Here is a 19,699-nt window from a genome sequence, read left to right on the forward strand (position 1 = left end):
ACACTTAAACAAAGGTGGTGCAAAAGTTTTTGCCAGTATTATTGAGGATACCTTAAAGGTTCAGGGAAACTGCTAGTTAGGGGGGATGTGGGTAATACTGACACGCATTTATCTGATAATATTGGTCAAAGTAACTCTTGCACATACCTCAAGAGTTCTTATCTGTTACCCCAACTGGACGTATTATCTAGATGTTCTGGGGGCACAAACGTTTCACGTGGGCGGGTAGCTAATGCCAGGGAAGAGAGCCTAAAAAACTTCAAGGGTTGTGTTAGGGTTGTTAAATATACAAGAACAGTAAATCTTAATTGTTTATACAGTAACGTTAGAAGTGTCGTCAATAAAATGAGCGAATTCGAACTGCTGGTTAAAACAAGTAACGCGGACATAATAGGGCTTACAGAGACGTGGTGCCACCCGGAAATTGGGGATGATGAGTTTCAGTACGGCTTGTATAATGTATTTAGGAAGGATAGAGTAGATAGAAGGGGTGGTGGGGTAATGCTTCTTATCAGAAGCAGCCTGAGTGCGACGATAGCTTTCCCGGATTCAGACGTTTCACATGCTAGTATAGAGTCTGTATGGTGTGAGATAGTTGGAAACAAAGGTATAATGCGAGTAGGAGTAATCTACAGACCAGGTGATTGTGAAGATTATGACAAAAGCCTCTACATGCAAATGGAATGGGCAAGTAAGCGTCAATGCCTTATTATGGGTGATTTCAATCTGCCTCTAATTGATTGGAGTAAATGGGAAGGAAACTCGACATGGGGAACAAAATTTTTAAATCAACTAGATGACTGTTATTTGTATCAACATGTCAGGGAAAATACTAGAGAAAAGAATATCCTAGACCTCATCATCACACATGAATCAGATGACATAACAGGGCTGACAGTAGAGGAACCAGTAGCAGGAAGTGATCACGGAGTTCTACGGTGGATGATGACGAGAGAGGTAGCAGAAGTAAAAGGCAAAGGAATGGGTTTTAATTTCAGAAAAGGAAATTACGATGCCTTAAGGTACTACATGGCCTCTATTAACTGGGTAGATATCGCGCAGAGAATGAATACGATTGAACTGTGGTACGCTTTTAAAACATTAATCACAGATGCCTTGAATGCGTATATACCATTAAAAAAATACTCCACAAGGAGGGTTCCAAGTTGGATGACTAGTGAAGTTGCCGCATTACTTGAGCAGAAAAAGGTGGCATGGAAAGGTTACAGAACAATAAAAAGTACTGAAGCCTATAACAGCTACAAGGTGATGTGTAATAGAGCCACAGAAAAGGTTCGACAGGCAAAGGCAGTTTATGAGAAATCACTAGCAAACAGAGCAAAGAGGGGGGATAAAGAATTCTTCACATATATAAATGCCAAGAAGAGCAGGACAAACCAGATCGGACCTTTATGTAAGGGAAAGGGGATAGTAATAAAGAAAGGGGATAGTAATAAATACACCAGCTGCCGTTGCAGATGAACTCAACAGTTATTTTGCATCGATATTTACAAATGAAAAGCCTTTTGTGGCAAAGGGAAATTGTGGGAGCGAAGTTAAAAAATATGTAATTAATGATATTGAAATTTTGCAAGATTATTTAATGAAAAAACTTTCGAGCCTACAGAGCAGTAAGGCTCCTGGAGTTGATGGAATATACCCTATAATCTTAAGAGAGGCGGCAAGCGAGTGCATTGAACCATTGAGGCTAATTATGTGAGCATCACTAGACTCTGGGGAGATTCCCTTGGATTGGAAAAGTGCAAATGTATCTCCCATACATAAGGGTGGCTCTAAAAGTGAAGGTGGAAATTATCGACCTGTCAGTCTGACTTCACTAGTAGGGAAAATCATGGAGGCAATGATCAAGGGTGGAATTCAGGATCATTTGGATCGAATTGAAATTCTCAAGGATACTCAGCATGGTTTCGTAAAGGGAAAATCATGTTTAACAAATCTGGTTCGCTATTTCGAAAGGGTCACTCACGAGCTGGATTTAGGGAATAATTTCGACATTGTTTATTTAGATTTCAGCAAAGCTTTTGACTCAGTCCCACATGAGCGGTTGCTTTATAAGCTGGAACAGGTTGGAATCACTGGGAAAATCCTTAGATGGATAGAAGGATGGCTTCAGGGCAGGAGGCAGAGGGTTGTGATAAATGGCTATTCCTCAGATTGGGTTGATGTAAGAAGTGGGGTTCCCCAAGGATCAGTATTAGGACCACTGTTGTTTTTAATTTTCATAAACGACATTGATGAAGGGATAGAGGGCGTGATGTCTAAATTTGCAGATGATGTTAAAATTGGGAGAGTAGTTAATGATCACTGTCAAGCTGAGCTTCTTCAGAGAGACCTAGATAGACTTCAGGAATGGTCAGAAAAATGGCAGCTGTGCTTTAATCCAACAAAGTGTAAGGTATTACACCTGGGAAACAGTAATCCCAAAAAAACTTATTCACTTGGTGGAGTTCAACTAAAGCCAGTACTGGAGGAAAGGGACTTGGGTGTTACGATACGGTCAGACATGAAATTCTCTGAGCATTGTAAACAGGTTGCAAGGAAGGCCCATGGTGTCCTATCAATGATCTATCGAACTTTTGCAAGTAGAGATAGGGACGTGATAATCCCATTATATAAGGCTTATGTTAGACCACACTTGGAATACTGTGTTCAAGTATGGAGACCGCACCTGAAGAAAGACATCGAGCTTCTTGAAAGGGTGCAAAGAAGGGTAACTCGCCTGGTGAGATCGGCAAAAGGGCGTCCTTATGAAGAAAGACTTCGAATATGTGGGTTGCAGAGTTTGGAAACTAGACACCTTAGAGGAGATTTGATTGAGGTGTTTAAGGCTCTGAGAGGCATCAGTAAAATGAATGAGGACAAAATTTTCAAGATTATAAATGATGCTAGAACTAGGGGACATAAATTCAAGTTACGGGGGAAATGTTTAGATTGGATTGCAGGAAGTTCTATTTTAGCCAGCGAGTTATAAATTACTGGAATAAGTTGCCTTCATGGGTGGTAGAGGCCGACAGTTTGGGGAAATTCAAAGGTCATCTGGATAGTACTTTCGGGTAAGGGAAGCACATAGGATGATAGGTTTAATTTCCTTTTTATTTATTTTTTATTTTATTAATTATTATTATTTAGTTATTTATTTTTATTTTTTTGTTTTTATCATTGTTTTGTTCGGATTTATTTTTTTTATTTTTTATTTATTTATTTTTTTTTTTTATTTTTTTTTTTTGGCTGGTGCAGCATAAGCCATAGGCTTTCTTGCACCATGCGGCCGTTACTAATACTAATACTAGACAGATGTGGTCGACTCATTGAAAGCTTTCTAGAGTCACAAAACCTTACCATACTCAATACTGGTGCACACACTCACATACAACTCCCAACTGGATATACCTCAGCAATAGATCTCTCAATTTGTTCTCCAGTGCTGGTTCTGAGCATAGAGTGGTATGTTTCAAATGGTCCTATGGGCAGTGACCACTTTCCAATTATATGCAATTATTTAATATCAGAATCCTTCAAACAAACTCCTCAGTAAATGGAAATTTGTTCGTACAAACTGGGCAAAATTTCAATCATCAATCTCTCTCTCTCTCTTGATAAAGAAAAAAATCTAGCTCCAGAATATTGATAATGTAACAGATACATCACATCTCCTAAAAGTGGCCAAGGACACAATACCATTATCAAATCCCCTGGTTGCAAGCATTATAATTACTGGTGGAATGAGGAATGCACAAAAGCAAAGAAAGCAAAAAATTAAAGCCTGGAATTTGCTTTGGCAATGTCCAACTACAACAAATCTCATTAATTATAAGAAGCTAAGGGCAAAAGCATGTTTTATACAAAGGCAAGCCAAGAAAGAATCCTGGACCCGTTTTGCATCGACCTTTAACAGAAACACCGATCCCAAAATTATATGGAAAAAAATTAGACAGTTATCTGCTAAGTTTCCTACCATACATTCTCCAATCCTTTCCTAGAAAGGGCAAGACTTATCCAGTTCCTTAGATATTGCTAATGCTTTGGGCAATACTTTTGCTGAAATCTCAGCAGCATCATTCTATTCTACATCATTCCAACAAATTAAAAACCTTGAGAAAAGCATGCCATTAGCTTTCAAACTGCCCGCTTTCTTCCATATAACAAACTTCTGCAATACCCTGAACTTTTGAATGCCATTAGAACAGCCCACAATGGTGCTGCCTGGCTAAATGGGATTTATTATGTCATGCTACAACATCTCAATGATAAAAAGTAAGCTGATACATATTCAGAAATGCTAGCAAGTAGTCATCTTTTGCTGGATCCCAGGCCACCCTAGGATATCTGGAAACAAATGTGCAGACTATGATGTGAAACATTATCTGACCAATCCTCATCATGTTTTTGCATTCCATATGTTGATTACAGATCTAATATATGAAGGATATGTAAGGAACAATGGATACTTCTATTGCAAGCTCAAATAATAAGCTCTTTCAAATAAAACCAGAACCACAGTTATGGGCCTCTAGCTTCCATACAAGCAGAAAGGAGGAAGTAATCGTAGCCAGAGCATGGATTGGTCATAGTCAGAATACACACCTATTTCTCCTCACAGGAAATGATCCTCCACAGTGTATGCGCTGCAGCTCTTTAGTCACACTGAAGCACATTGCTGTTGAATGCACCCTATATGCTCATGTCTGGCAACTCTCATTCAGTTTTTTTCCCAGTCTTAAAAGAATCTTTGAAACTCTGTCATATCATAGGTGACGATGCTAATGGCATAGATTTTTTCTGCTTTATGAAATGGATAAACTTTTATGACATTTCTGACAGTTCCTACAAGTCACCATGGGTAACTTCTACATCACTGATAGGCATAATTCATCACTGATTAGCTTGGGGGGAGACAAAGACCAATAGATTGACAGTAGCCACTGGCAGAGGTGAAAGAGATTCATGCACTGCTTCTATTAGAATGAGCAGAAGCCTGAAAAACAAGATGCATGGTATTTCAGAGACTGCTGGGAGCCATTGCGGTACAAGTAAACACATGGGTTGTGTTAGGGTAGCTAAGAATAGAAACAGGTGCAGGTATACTTGCGTGTACACCAATGCTAGGAGTTTAGTAAATAAATTTGATGAATTTGAGGTATTGCTCAAAACATCGAAGGCAGATATTGTTGGGATATCAGAGACGTGGTGTCACACAGATATAAGGGATGCAGAACTGCAATTTGGGGAGTACAACGTCTACAGAAATGATAGACAGGATAGGAAGGGGGGAGGGGTTATGCTATTAGTTAAGAAACACATAAAAACCAAGAAAAACCAACTAAGAAATATTGTTCAAGGTTTAGGCCAAAATGGATGTCAGATGAACTAATGAGGCATATGGCAGAGAAGAAAAATGCATGGGATACTTACAAATTAACACATGACACAGAAGCCTATGATAGATACAAGTTGATATGCAACCAAGTTACAAAGGAGGTTAGGCAGGCGAAGGCAGATTACGAGAAATCCTTGGCAAGGGATGCAAAGAAAAACAGCAAAGAGTTCTTTACTTATGTAAACTCTAGAAGGAAGGGGATGAATCAGATTGGTCCACTTGATATTGATGGGTCAAGTGTTGATGATCCTGCTCAGGTAGCCAACAAACTAAATGAATATTTTGCATCGACATTCACACATGAGGAGTTATTCAGCGAGGGGAATGCCAGAGGTGTATTCAACTCTAGCAGTAAGCTACAGAATCTTGAAATAACTGGGAGTAAAGTGGAGGAGAAACTGTTGAAGATAAACACAAGAAAGGCACCCGGGGTGGATGGGATCTATCCAGTTATATTAAAGGAGGCAGCAAAGGAAGTAAGCAAACCCTTAGCCATAATTATGAGAGCTTCCTTGGACTCAGGGGAGGTACCCATAGACTGGAGATGTGCAAATGTGACCCCAATTCACAAAGGAGGATCAAAGGCTGACACAAGTAATTATAGACCTGTGAGCTTAACTTCTGTTCCAGGAAAATTAATGGAGGCACTGGTTAAAGAAGCACTGCAGGATCATTTAGACAAGACTTCAGTTATAGCTCAGACACAGCATGGTTTTGTTAAGGGGAAGTCTTGCCTGACCAACTTGATTGGATACTATGATGCAGTCACAAAAGAACTGGATGCAGGGAATAACTTTGATATTATATACTTGGATCTTAGAAAGGCTTTTGATACTGTTGCACATGGAAGACTGCTACACAAATTGGAGCAGTGTGACATTGGAGGCAAATTGCTGCTATGGATAAAGGGGTGGTTGAGGGGGAGAAGACAGAGAGTGGTAATCAATGGACACTGCTCATCGTGGACTGATGTTATTAGTGGAGTCCCTCAGGGCTCAGTGTTGGGTCCATTATTGTTTTCTGTATTTATAAATGATATTGATGATGGTATATCCGGCTTAATGTCCAAGTTTGCAGACGATACAAAGGTTGGCAGGGTTGTCAAGGACACTACGGACACTATGCTGCTGCAACAGGATCTGGAAAGGTTGAGCAGATGGGCTGAGAGGTGGCAAATGAAGTTTAACATTGACAAATGTAAAGTACTACATATGGGAAACAGTAACCCCAGATCAACGTATCAACTCTGTGGTACTACACTGACAGTGGTAGAGAATGAAAGGGACTTAGGGGTGGTTGTGCAGGCAGATATGAAGTTCTCTGAGCAGTGCAGATGGGCTGCAAGAGTAGCTCATGGAGTATTGTCAATGACATACAGGAATTTTTCCAGCAGGGATAAGGAGGTGATTATTCCATTGTATAAGGCGATGGTCAGGCCACACCTAGAGTACTGTATACAGGTCTGGAGGCCTCATTTCAAGAAGGATGTAGAGCTGCTGGAACGAGTACAGAGAAGGGCAACAAGATTAGTGAATGGAACGAAGGGGTGCTCTTACGAAGAAAGGCTTAAGTTTTGCAAATTACAGTGTCTGGAGACTAGGCACCAGCGAGGTGATCTGATAGAGGTGTATAAAGCCTTGAATGGTTTAAGCATGCTCAATGCTGATGGGATTCTTCCTCTAGCTCAGAAAAATCACCTGAGAGGGCATAAATTCAAATTGAGGAAAGGCAGATGTAGGATAGACGTGCGGAAATAATGCCTTTAGCCAGCGGGTGGTTGGTTGGTGGAACAGACTTCCATCCCTTGTGGTGGAGGTTGATAGCCTAAATAAGTTTAAGGCTCAGCTGGACAGGTATTTTGAACGAACAGAGGGGTGAAGTGGAAGTGGGCTTTTTTTTTTTTTTTTTTGGCTGATGCTGCATAAGCTTGCTTTCTTGCATCAAATGCCTCTACTAATGCTAATAATATGGCCTAAGCAGCCCTTGCACCATAAACAACAACAATAATAGTCTTCCACAATATATTTCCCATTTTGCTGACAGTAGAATCAGCTACAGTAACTAGCTCCTGTGGGACTAGCACATTCTACCCTGAAGATATGGAAGGCTGTACTTTAAGGCCCCGAGTGCCAAGCGAGTGATCTAGCGATTTTCAAAGCGTATTTTCTATAAAGAAGTGGTTACAATTTCTAAAGTCTTTTACTTTCAAATTTATTTATTTTCTGGCTCTTTTTAAATAAAGGAGGAAGCTTCTTACAAGAAAGGAAAAACACCTTTCTTTTGTATACATATATAAATATAACTAACTCCTGTAACACACTAACCACTAACTTCTTATCGCTTGGTCACTGGTGGCACTGCTCCTGCCTCCACGTGGCAGGGCCGGTAACCTGGGGGTAAAACAACCCTCGGGGCTAAAAGGAGCAGAAATGGAAACCAATGAATTTCCTCATCTAGAGCCCAAGGGCGCTCAATGTGAAAACCACGAAACGTACCATGACTTCTCTACCTCGAAGAGAATGAAAAAAGACGCTGGCAGACAGGAATCGCCAGCCTTCCTGATTATCCATTCTCTGTCAGCACAACCTGTTAGTAAGCTTTCCCCTTTCATCATTCAACAATGCCTGGAACATGCCAGTAGCATTACCAAAAATGGTGAAACGTCTCCAACCCGGGAACTTACTAATAGAGACTTCTCTCCCAAGACACTCCAAACAAACATTAAGACTCACTACTTTAAGCAGAATTCCAATTCAAGTCACTCCACATAGCACCCTGAATTGGTCAAAGGGAGTGATCACTGAGTGGGATCTATTGAACGTTTCTGAAGCACAAATAGTCCAGGAACTGAAGGAACAAAATGTAACACAAGCTAAAAGAATCATGATACGAAAAGATGGTACCTCAGTCCCCACACGCAACATAATTCTGATATTCAATACACTAAATCTACCAGCTTCAGTCAAAGCTGGTTATTTAAATTTGTCGTGTTCGACCCTTTATCCCAAATCCCCTAAGATGCTACAAATGCCAGAAATTTGGTCACTCCCAGATAGCATGCCGTGGAGTTTCAACATGTCCAAATTGTGGCTCTTCATCTCATACCCAGTCAGAATGCAAGGCACAAACTCTGCAGTGTCCTAATTGCATGGGCAACCATCCAGCATACTCTAAAGAATGTGATCTCTGGAAGCTAGGGAAGAAAATTCAAAAATACAAGACTGAAAATAAAGTCCAATTTCAAGAATCTAGAAAACAGATTAAATTAATCATGCCAAAAAGCTCTTATGCCTCGGCTATCCACTCTCACCAGTCAGTAGCATGTCAGACGGAAGTGTCACTTTCTCCAGATAAATCGATTGCAGACTGGGCTCGATCAGTTCTATCAACCCAGCTTACATCAGAGCCAAAGACAGTAGATCAAAGTATCAGTACACCTCTCACAGTTTCGACCTAAAACATAACCCACAGTAAAGTAACAGAAAAACTGCAAAAATCAGATCCTGTCAAGTTTAATCAATTGCCCTCAACAAGGATGGATACTGATGATATGATCACCCAAGATCTCGCAGATGGTGAAATGGAAAATAATGATTCAGTACGCCCCAACTCTCCCAGAAAAGAAAAATCTAAACTAGATCGTCACAAACAACCCACTTATAAAAAGCAACCAGATTCATCTCCCTCTTACAAATCCAAATAATGGGACCTATTATCCAATGGAACTTGAGAGGCCCTCGCAGTAACATCAATGATATCCATGAATTAATTCATCAATACAGACCTCTTGCAATGTGCTTGCAGGAAACGAATTTGACACCTCAGATCACAATTGCAATCAAAAATTATACTATGTTCAGACAAGACAGAGCTGGCACTAACAGTGCTCATGGAGGAGTAACAATACTCATGGATTCAAGCATCTCCTCCATCCCTTTACAAACCTCCTTAGAAGCTGTGGCCACTCGTGTCGTAAATGGTATTACTCTGACACTGGTTTCAATCTATCTTCCGCCAAATCATGAATATACTATTCAGCAAATCGAAGATCTTGTTTTGCAGTTACCATCTCCATTTTGCTAGGAGACTTGAATGCCCGCCATCCACTGTGGGGTTCCCCTATCTCAGACAGACAGGGAAGCTTATTGAAATGTTGATAAACAGACAGAATTTAACTTTACTGGCTCTCCTACGTATATCTATCTCCCTACAAGTTCAACATCTGCAATAGGCCTTTCCATTTGTTCCCCAATCCTCTTTCCAAGTATAGATTGGGTAACTCTGAGTGATCCTTATAGCAGCGACCATTATCCATTAATCCGCCAAATTCAAACATTCTGTTCCTTCCCAATAGAAAATCCAATTAAATGGAAATTTTCAAGGGCTGACTGGACAAAATACAGAACGCACATATCATTTGACAACTATATCATTCCATCCTATTCCATCAACAGGGTTACTGAGCACATCACAAATCAAATTCTGACAGCTGCATCCGCTGCCATTCCTCAATACCAAGAAAGAAATAGATGAAAAAAAAATTACTGGTGAAATGATGACTGCAACCTTGCGAAAAAAGAGAAAAACAAATCATGGACCCTTTTCCGCAAACATCTAACCTTCAATCTTATTAATTATCGTATTAATTAATTATCTTATATTAATTGTCTTAGAGCAAAACCTCGTTACATCATATGTAAAGCAAAAAAAAAAGAAAAAAGAAAATTGGATTAAATTCGCCTCATCAGTAAATAAAAATACCAATATCAGATTAATCTGGAGAAAAATAAAATGTTTAAACAGTAAATTTCCTCCTTTATCCACCCCACTACTGAACTGGAATGGGCAGGAGCGTTCTGGTCCTACAGAAATATCAAATGCACTGGGGATCGTATTTTCTCAGTTATCCTCTTCTATTGCCTATGATCACACATTTCAAAAACTTAAAACAGTTGCAGAGAAATCCAGACTAAATTTCAGTGACAATTCTGCTTTACCTTAAAATCAACCATTTACCATGCTTGAGCTACAGCAGTCCCTTACCAACTGAAGAAACAGTGCTCCTGGCCCTAGGTGCCTCCGTAGCCAGGTGGGAAGGAGCAGCAGTTCGTCGCACACGCTTCTTGAATAGACCGGGGTTCGAGCCCGTCACCACCAAATACGGAGGATGCGGAAAGGTCAGGGAATGACCACCACATATCCCGGAGCAATATGGCCTTAGTTGCTAATGCTCCTAAAAACCAAATAACAACAGCTCCTGGCCCTGATGGGATATATATTATGTAATGCTTCGAAATTTGGATCAACGATTACTCCTTGCTGCTCATATTTTTCAATCGAATTTTTTCCAAACATACCTTCTCAAGTTCCTGGCATCACTCTTATGTACTAGCAATTGCAAAACCCAGTAAAGATTATTCTGTTCCGCAAAATTACAGGCCGATATCCCTTACCATCTGTCTCAGCAAAACCCTTGAGAAAATGTTACATTGCCGTCTCGCTTGGTTCCTCGAGTCCCAAAACTTGATTAACAACATCCAATTTGGATTCCGGAAAAACCAATCTTTATTGGATCTCATGATCAAAACCAAGACAAACATTAGAAATGCTTTCATCAAGAAGGAACATCTTGTCATGGTCTGTCTTGACGTTGAGAAAGCCTTTGACACTACATGGCGTTTCGGCATTTTAAAAGATCTATTTTCTTGGCCTGAGAGGTAATTTTCCATACTTTATCCAAAATTTTTTACAACAAAGATCCTTTCAAGTTCGTTACCGGCAAACCCTCTCTAAGATCTTTACCCAAGAAGAAGGAATTCCACAAGGGTCTGTTCTCAGTGCCACTTTGTTTGCAATGAGAATGAACCATATAATTGAACTCATTCCAAAAACTATGGATTCATGCATTTTCGCAGATGATCTCTCAATTTCCTGTCATTCTCAAAACATGCATTATGTTGAACACCAACTACAAATATTAATCAATTGCATCCTGACATAGATGACACAAAATGGTTATAGACTATCCAACCAAAAATCTACTGCCATTCACTTCTGTACCAGATGCAATATGCATCCTGAACCCAAGCTCCACTTGAATAACCATCCTCTTACCATAGCTAATAGTATTCGTCTACTAGGATTATTTTTCAATGGTAAGTTAAACTTCCAAAAGCACATTGAATATCTCTGTACTACTTGTCAAAAAAAAAACAACTGAACATACTCAGAGTCTTATCAGCGACAGCATGGGGAGCAGATCGTTACGTCCTGCTTCACTTAGACAGAACCATAATTATATCACGCCTGGACTGTGACATGCCTGTTTTCGATTCTACTAGGGAGAGTATTTTATCTCGCCTCAACCCTATTCAACATTCAGCTCTTAGAACAGCACTAGGTGCATTCAGAACATCTCCAGTGCAAAGTTTGTATGTTGAAGCCCATGAACCTCCTCTAAATATCAGGAGAAAGATGTTGTTGTTGAACTATGCAACCAAGATCCAAAGCCAGGTGGCCCATCCTAATTGGTCAATACTTTATGATCTATAGAAGGTATATGACCTTCTATAGAAACAAACCACAGACAGTTTGGCCTGCTGGTATTAGGCTAAAGCATCTAGCAGAATATTGGGATATACACTTCAATAAAATCTTGCAAGATCCTAGATCCTGACCCCCCCCCCATGGTCTGTCATCATGCCATCTTGTGACAATTATTTCCACCAGTGGGGGAAACACTCTCTATCAGACTTTAACATTCAACAGCTACACATTGAGCATACTCAACATTATCCCGGCTTTGCTAAAATATATACAGATCGATCGAAGTTTGAGAGTGGATCGGATGCAGCAGTGGTACTCCCTGATACTACCATTTCTCTATCTCTTCCAACAGAGCATAGTAGCTACACTACTGAATTATATGCCATAAAGCTTGCATTAGAAAATATTTTCCATATGTAAATTCAAAAGAGCATAATATACACAGACTCGCAAGGTTCCATATTAGCATTACAAAACAATTCCCCACCTACTCACCTGTTATTAAAGCTCATCAGAACACAGTTGACATGTCTCAGAGAGCATCAGCAAAAGGTTATCTTCTGCTGGATCCCAGGCCATACTGGAATACCAGGAAATGAAATTGCTGATAATGCTGCCAAAAATCCATCCAGCTCAGCTCCCACGAATTTCCTAGTACCATTCACAGACTATAAAATGTATATACAAAGTATATGTAAAAGTCAATGGACTCTTCAGTGGCAAGCACAATTTCATAATAAACTACTTCAAATAAAACCTTTACCAAAATTATGGGCTTCTAGCCTCATTGCAAACAGACTAGAAGAATCGGCCATACTCATCTAACTCATCTGTTCCTTTTGTCAGGGAATGGCCCTCCTCAGTGTAATCATTGTCATACACCACTCAGAGTCAAACACATACTTCTGGAATGTACTCTATATAATAATGCTCGACTAGTGTCATTCAGTTCTCTGTCAAATTTAAAGGAACCTTTGTCACTTAGCCATACCATACCATAGGTAAAAAATCAAATCTCACAGAATCCTTCTCCTTTCTAAAACGAATAGGATTGTATAGCTGTTTTTAACTGCTGCTAAATCAACAAATGCAGGCAGTATGCACCACTTTCATAAGTGCAATATGGCCTAAGTAGCCATTGCACTTAAAACCCCACAACAACAACAGCTGTACTTTAACCTTACCAGACAGTATGCTGATTAGGTCAACATATTAGAATATTATAATTAATATACTGTTGATTTAAGTATTTTTAGTCTGTTGAAACTTACAGATATACTGTTTGTTTTGTTATTGCTGATGCCTTGTAACTTATATGTAACCCATCCTTAAAATCAAAATAACATCAAAATATTAATGGGAAGGCACATAATGCCCACACACGCCCATTGATATTTTGGTGTTATCTACTAAAAGTGGAAATTAATTTTTATTTTGAATAATTCTCTGCACATTATGATGTATAATGCTTGTTTAAAATAAATAAATTTACATTTATTTCTGCTAATATTCTTACTGTTTCTCCAAGTAATATGGTATTATTTACAGAAGGCATCAGCTGAAAGAACAGTTTATCAGTATCATTATACAAATTGGCCTGATCATGGAGTTCCAGAACATCCCTTACCTGTTCTGAGTTTTGTTCGCAAATCATCTTCAGCAAATTTAGCAAATGGAGGGCCAATTATTGTTCACTGCAGGTGAGAAAAACAGCCTTTGAATTCTTGAAAGTAATTAATTTGATAGTATAAACTAGAGCTATGATGCTCAATACGTTTTACATTGATTTCAATATCCGTATGACACTCTCCAGAATTTAAAACGAAAAACATTAACGAAAACTGATTACAGTAAAAAAATAAATTGAAAACAATTAAAATTTCTGTGATCACAACATATGGTCAAAAAGCATTGTCAGCTTTAGGAAGGAAAATTGTTTTTAAAATTTATATTAAACATTTTAAAATTTTTTAAAATAAATTTTGTTATTTTTTAATTGTTTTAAATTTATTTATTTTACTGTAATCATATTTCGCTAATGTTTTTCATTTTAATTTCTGGAGAGTATCATACGGAAGTGTTCTATATCATATTGTGGTCAATTTCTGTTATTCTTATACAAATAAGAAAATAATTAATGTATTGATTAATGAAAAACCAATTAGGAAATAAAATATTAGAATCAAATAAAGAAATCAGAGAAGAAACAATTTGTGTCTATTACCGACTTGTTCTTGGTAATACTGGGAAAAACAAATAATAGTTAATGATTCGAATTTTTTTTTTTTTTTACTGAAATAAATATTCTCTTTCTGCTATTATTATGGTTTTGAGATAACTCTCTTTCTGCTACTATTATGGTTTTAAATTAGTTGGAGATAAATATAATACATTTTCTTCTAATGTAATATTCCAAGTTCCCAATGGAGTAGTATTAATGATTAATTACTTTAAGATAAAGGGTCAGTGTTTATATACATTTTTATATGTATTCAGAATGGAAAGCACTCCAATTTGAAAGATTCTCACAGTTTCCTTGATTTCTATCTTGTTTTGCGAAATTTTTCATTGGAAAATCTTTCAAGCAGTCCAAATGAAAAGAGTCCTAAACTTTGCACGTCGAACAAACATTCTTATTGACTGCCCCACTATCAACAGGAGATAGTTTCAATCTTTTACTAATCCTTAAGAACTAAAGACAGACTAACAAAATTTTCTAAAACAAATTGGACTTTATCATCAATTCTAAACAAGTTTCTGTAATCAAAATGAAACGGTTACATTTCCTATTTATTTTTTTTTAGCACAATTTCAATTGATAGGTGCACTGTAGCCACTGCAGTTTATGTACTAAACGCCGTAGTGCGTCTGCACTCACAGACACACATACACCCTGAAACAAAAATTTGAACAACCATTAAAGCCCTGTTTTACCAGTCTTGATATTTTTAACCATCTGGTTACAAAGCAGGAAATTAAAAGATCACATTCACACACACTCACCCACCCATCATGGTAAGTTCTATTGGGCCAGACGACATACATTATAAAATGATTGTTCACCATCTTTCACCAGTCTATGGTTGTATGCTCTGTCTGATGCCTGAGGCAATGCGGCTGCCCTCCCAAAAAACCAGGAAGGAATTTCCAAAAATCTCAGAAAACTAACATCTTATTGGTCTGAACAAATCTTGCACAAGGTCCTGGAAAGAATGGTAAGTTCTCACCTAATGTAGTATCCGGAAGGAAATTGCCTCTTTTCCAGGTAATATGGATTCCAAAGGAAAGGGGTCAATGCTCAACCACTCAATAAGACCCAAAACATGTATTCAAGAAAACTTTTATCCTTAAAAGCATATGGTACATCTTGAATATTTGGCATATATAAAGAACACTTATGGCATTGGCATTAAGGGCCAACTAGCTGTTTTTATTAAGAATTTTTTGCTTCGACAAAACAGGTGGTCCTCAGTCAGGGTCACTCAGCTAGTGCTTTTGCCTGTGAGGATCAACCGTGTCAATGTCATGCCCCTACCCTAATGATCTGAGGAACATGATTCAGGCTGGCTGGTGTCTGTACACAACACCATACATCCGTCCTCTCCCCACACACTTTTTAAATCTCTGGCCTTCACAGAGTTCTGTGCTACACAAACATAGTACACAATGCAAAGATGGGGGCAACCCCTGGTGCCACTCTAACTAACACACTTTGCACTTGTCTAGGTAGCACTGCAGTCCTGCTCCTGAGCACATTTATTGTTGCCAGGTAGTGAGCATTCCTAGTGTTTTATAGGGTGAGTACTAGTTTCTCAGAACTTTTCCTCAGTTCACTTCTACTCTTGTTAGCAATGTACTGCTCTCTTCTGGTTGCTTTGTCACTGGTTTGCACCACTCTTGTCTACATGTGGTGGGGTCAGTAAACTCGGGGGAAAGTTATACTCCAAGGAGCAACCATGGATTTAATTGACTATCCATCTCTAGAGCCATCAATCTCAAGGCCAGAAACATTCAATGTTAATGACTTGAACCAACATAAAAAGGCTTCAGAGGAAAGAACAATGCCATGACTTCCCAAACTTTCTAGTAATACTCCCTATCCACCGAGCCAGTGGACAAGTCATCACCATTTCTAATTCAAAGATATTTGGGATACATCGTTGGATCACCAAAAATGGTGAAACGTCTACAATCCAGAGATCTCCTGATCGAAACAGCTACCTCAAAACATTCTGAATTTCTGGTAAAAACAATGACATTTGGTGGGCTCCCAGTATCTACTATACCCCACAATACCTTAAATTCATCAAAAGGTTATCAAAGAGTGAGACCTATTTACAGGCTCTAAGGAAAAATTAGTTCAGGAACTTAGCAACGAGTAATCAGTGCCAAATGAATAATGACCAAAAAAAATGGAAATCTCATTCCCATTAAATCATTATTTTAACATTTAACACTCCAGAATTGCCATTCACAATAAAAGCTGGCTATTTAAACTGCCGAATTCGCCCTTACATTCCAACTAATCTTCCTCCACAAGTAATGCCATTGAAGAACTATATTGTATATCAACATAATATAAATGACATTAATACTGTGCATGGAGACATGGCCATTCTTGTGAACTCAAGAATCCCTTAGTAGGGAATGTGTTACTAAAGACATTCCACTGAAGACCTTAGAGGCAGTATCAGTATGTGTCTCCTTAGGAATCATGTGAACAATAGTTACAATCTACCTATGACCAAACAAAGAATATAGTTATAATGACCTAGAAGAACTTCTGCTACAGGTACTGCCTCCTCCATTATGTTTATTAGTTGAAAGTGTCTGCAATTCTGCCCAGACACAATAGGAGGGAGTATATGATGAGTGCCTTGTCAATCAATTCGGCCGTGGAGGGATTGTGCAAGACTCATGGGGGTAGAATTTTTTTTCACCGTGGTCTGTGCTTGTTAACAGGAAAGACTGCTTCTACAGGGATGGGATACACTTAAATAGAAAGGGTAGAAGAGTTTGCTGATGCTATCGAGGCAGCATTAGGTAGGTTGGAAAACTGCTAGCTTTGGGGGAGGGATTCACAGACTAAAAGGTTAAAAGTAGCCTCAGGCGGAGGTGAAGGTGATTCTTGCAATACTTCTATTAGAATGAGCAGTGGCCTGGAGTGAGGGGTGCTGGGGGTTTCAGGGACTGATGGCAGTCATCATGCAAAAAATAAATACATCGGATGTGTTAGGATAACTAAGAATAAGAATAGGTGCATGTATACTTGCATGTACACCAATGCTGGAAGTATAATAAATAAATTTGATAAATTTAAAGTATGGTCAAGACATCAAAGGCAGATATTGTTAGGATATCAGAGACGTGGTGTCAAACAGATATTAGGAATGCAGAATTGGTTTGGAGAGTACAATGTGTACAGAAAGAATAGACAGGGTAGGAAGAGAGGAGGGGTTATGCTGTTAATTAAGAAAAACATAAAACCAAAGGAAGTGCCTCCAGTTGACATAGATGGACAGTGCCATGTTGAGTAAGTTTTGTGTAACATAAGCACTGGGAAAGCAAAAATAAGAGTAGGAGTGTGTTATAGGCCTAATAACTGGAATGAGTACAACGAACGGTTGTACAGAGAAACAGAGTGGGCTAGTAAATCAGAATGTCTTATAATGGGAAATTTTAACTTCCCAGATATTGACTGGAACTTGTAGGTTGGTCACTCACACACTAGCAAGGCTTTTTTTGGATTTATTGGATGATAGTTTTCTGAAGCAGCATGTTCGAGAGGCAACCAGAGAGGGTAATACTCTTGATCTGGTTATCGGCAGTGATCATTCGTGTATTATGAATTTGCAGATAAAGATGGCACTGATCACAGTGTACTGATGTGGGATTTACTTGTAGTTATAATTACCATCAGGGGTAAAGAAAAGGGTTTTTGCTTCCATAAATGTGACTACAGTGGTCTCAGACAGTTTTTAAATTCTGTACAGTGGGATCAACTGATGGTGTTACCAACAACAAATTCTAAGTGGCAAGCATTCAAGGAATTAATCGTTGAAGCTATTAGACTTTTCATACCTATTAAGAAATATTTGTTTGAGGTTTAGGCCTAAATGGTTGTCAAATGAACTAATGAGACTCATGGCAGAGAAGGAAAATGCATGGGATGCATATAAACACAGAAGCCTATAGCAGATATAAGCTGTAATGAAGTCACAAAGGAGATTAGGCAAGCGATGGCAGATTACGATAAATATTTGGCAAAGGATGCTAAGAAAAACAGCAAGGATTTCTTTACTTATATAAACTCTAAAAGGAAGGAGATGAATCAGATTGGTCCACTTGATATCAATTGTTCGACTGTTGATGATTGTGCTCAGTTAGCAAACAAACTGAATGAGTATTTTGCATCTACATTCACACACGAGGAGTTATTAAGGAAGGAAAATGGCAGAAGTTTATCAAATTGTAATAGGGTGCTTAATGATTTTGTAATAAATGCGAGCAAAGTGGAGGAGAAATTGTTGAAGTTAAACATAAGAAAGGCACCTGGGTTGGATGGGATCAATCCAGTTATATTAAAGGAGGCAGCAAAGCAACTAAGCAAACCCTTAACCATAATTATAAGAGCATCCTTGGACTTTTGGGGGAAGTCCCCATGGACTGGAGATGTGCAAATGTATCCCCAATTCACAAAGGGAGATCAAAGTGTGACACAAGTAATTACAGACCAGTTAGTTTAATGTCTGTGCCAGGTAAAAAAAATGGAGTCACTTGTTAAAGAAGCATTGCAGGATCATCTAGACAAGACTGCAGTATAGTTAAGACACTGCATGGGTTTGTTTAAGGGAGGTCTTGTCTGACCAATTTGATTGGATACTTTGTTGTGGTCACAAAGCAACTGAATCCCAAAAATAATTTTGATATCATATACTTGGATTTCAGGAAAGCTTTTGATACAGTTGCACATGGAAGACTGCTATACAGATTGGAGAGGTATGGCATTAAGGGTAAGTTGCTACAAAGGATAAAGGGATGGTTGAGTGTGAGTCAACAGAGAGTGGTAATCAGTGGACACTGCTATTCATTGACAAATGTTATTAGTGGAGTTCCCCAGGGTTCGATGTTGGGCCCACTGTTGTTTTGTATATATATATCAATGATTTTGATGAAGGTATAACAGGCTTAGTGTTGAAGTTTGCAGAAGATACAAAGTTTGGCAAGGTTGTTAACGACAGTAAAGACAGTATGCTACTTCAACTGGATCTAGATGAGTTGGGCAATTTGGCTGAGAAGTGGCAACTGGAATTTAACATTGACAAATGCAAAGTACTGCATATGGGTAGCAATAACCCAAGAGAAACATACCAACTGTGTGGTACTACACTCAGGGAAGTGAAAAAGACCTTGGGTGTAATTATGCAGTCAAATATGAAGATCACTGAACAGTGCAGATGGGCTGCCAGGGCAGGTCATGGAGTTTTATCAATGATATATAGGAATTTTGCTAGAATGGGCTGAGAAGTGGCATCTGAAGTGTAGCATTGACAAATGCAAAGTACTGCAATTATGAAGTCAGATATGAAGTTTTCTGAGCAATGCAGACAGGCTGCAAGAGCCGGTCATGGGGTTTTGTGAATGATATACAGGAATTTTTCCTAGCAGAGAAAAAGAGGTGTTATCCCTTTGTGTAAGGCAATGGTCAGGCCACACCTTGAGTGCTGCGTACAGGTCTACAGGTCTGGAGGCCTC

At 38.8% G+C, this 19,699-nt stretch overlaps 1 protein-coding gene across 1 annotated transcript in view; it reads left to right on the plus strand.

Annotated features, from left to right (window-relative positions):
* The window catches only part of LOC150076579 (putative receptor-type tyrosine-protein phosphatase mosPTP-1), a 995,686-nt gene that overhangs the window by 874,352 nt on the left and 101,635 nt on the right, over positions 1 to 19,699 (plus strand). The window contains exon 18 of the mRNA XM_090387917.1: positions 13,493 to 13,644. Within this exon, the coding sequence (XP_090244043.1) occupies positions 13,493 to 13,644 (152 nt within the window). The remainder of the gene's footprint in view (positions 1 to 13,492; positions 13,645 to 19,699) is intronic.

Source organism: Mastigoproctus giganteus, chromosome 13, assembly GCF_048544385.1.
Source record: "Mastigoproctus giganteus isolate SK-2022 chromosome 13, ASM4854438v1, whole genome shotgun sequence".
In the NCBI taxonomy this organism is placed as follows: Eukaryota; Metazoa; Arthropoda; class Arachnida; order Uropygi; family Thelyphonidae; genus Mastigoproctus; species Mastigoproctus giganteus.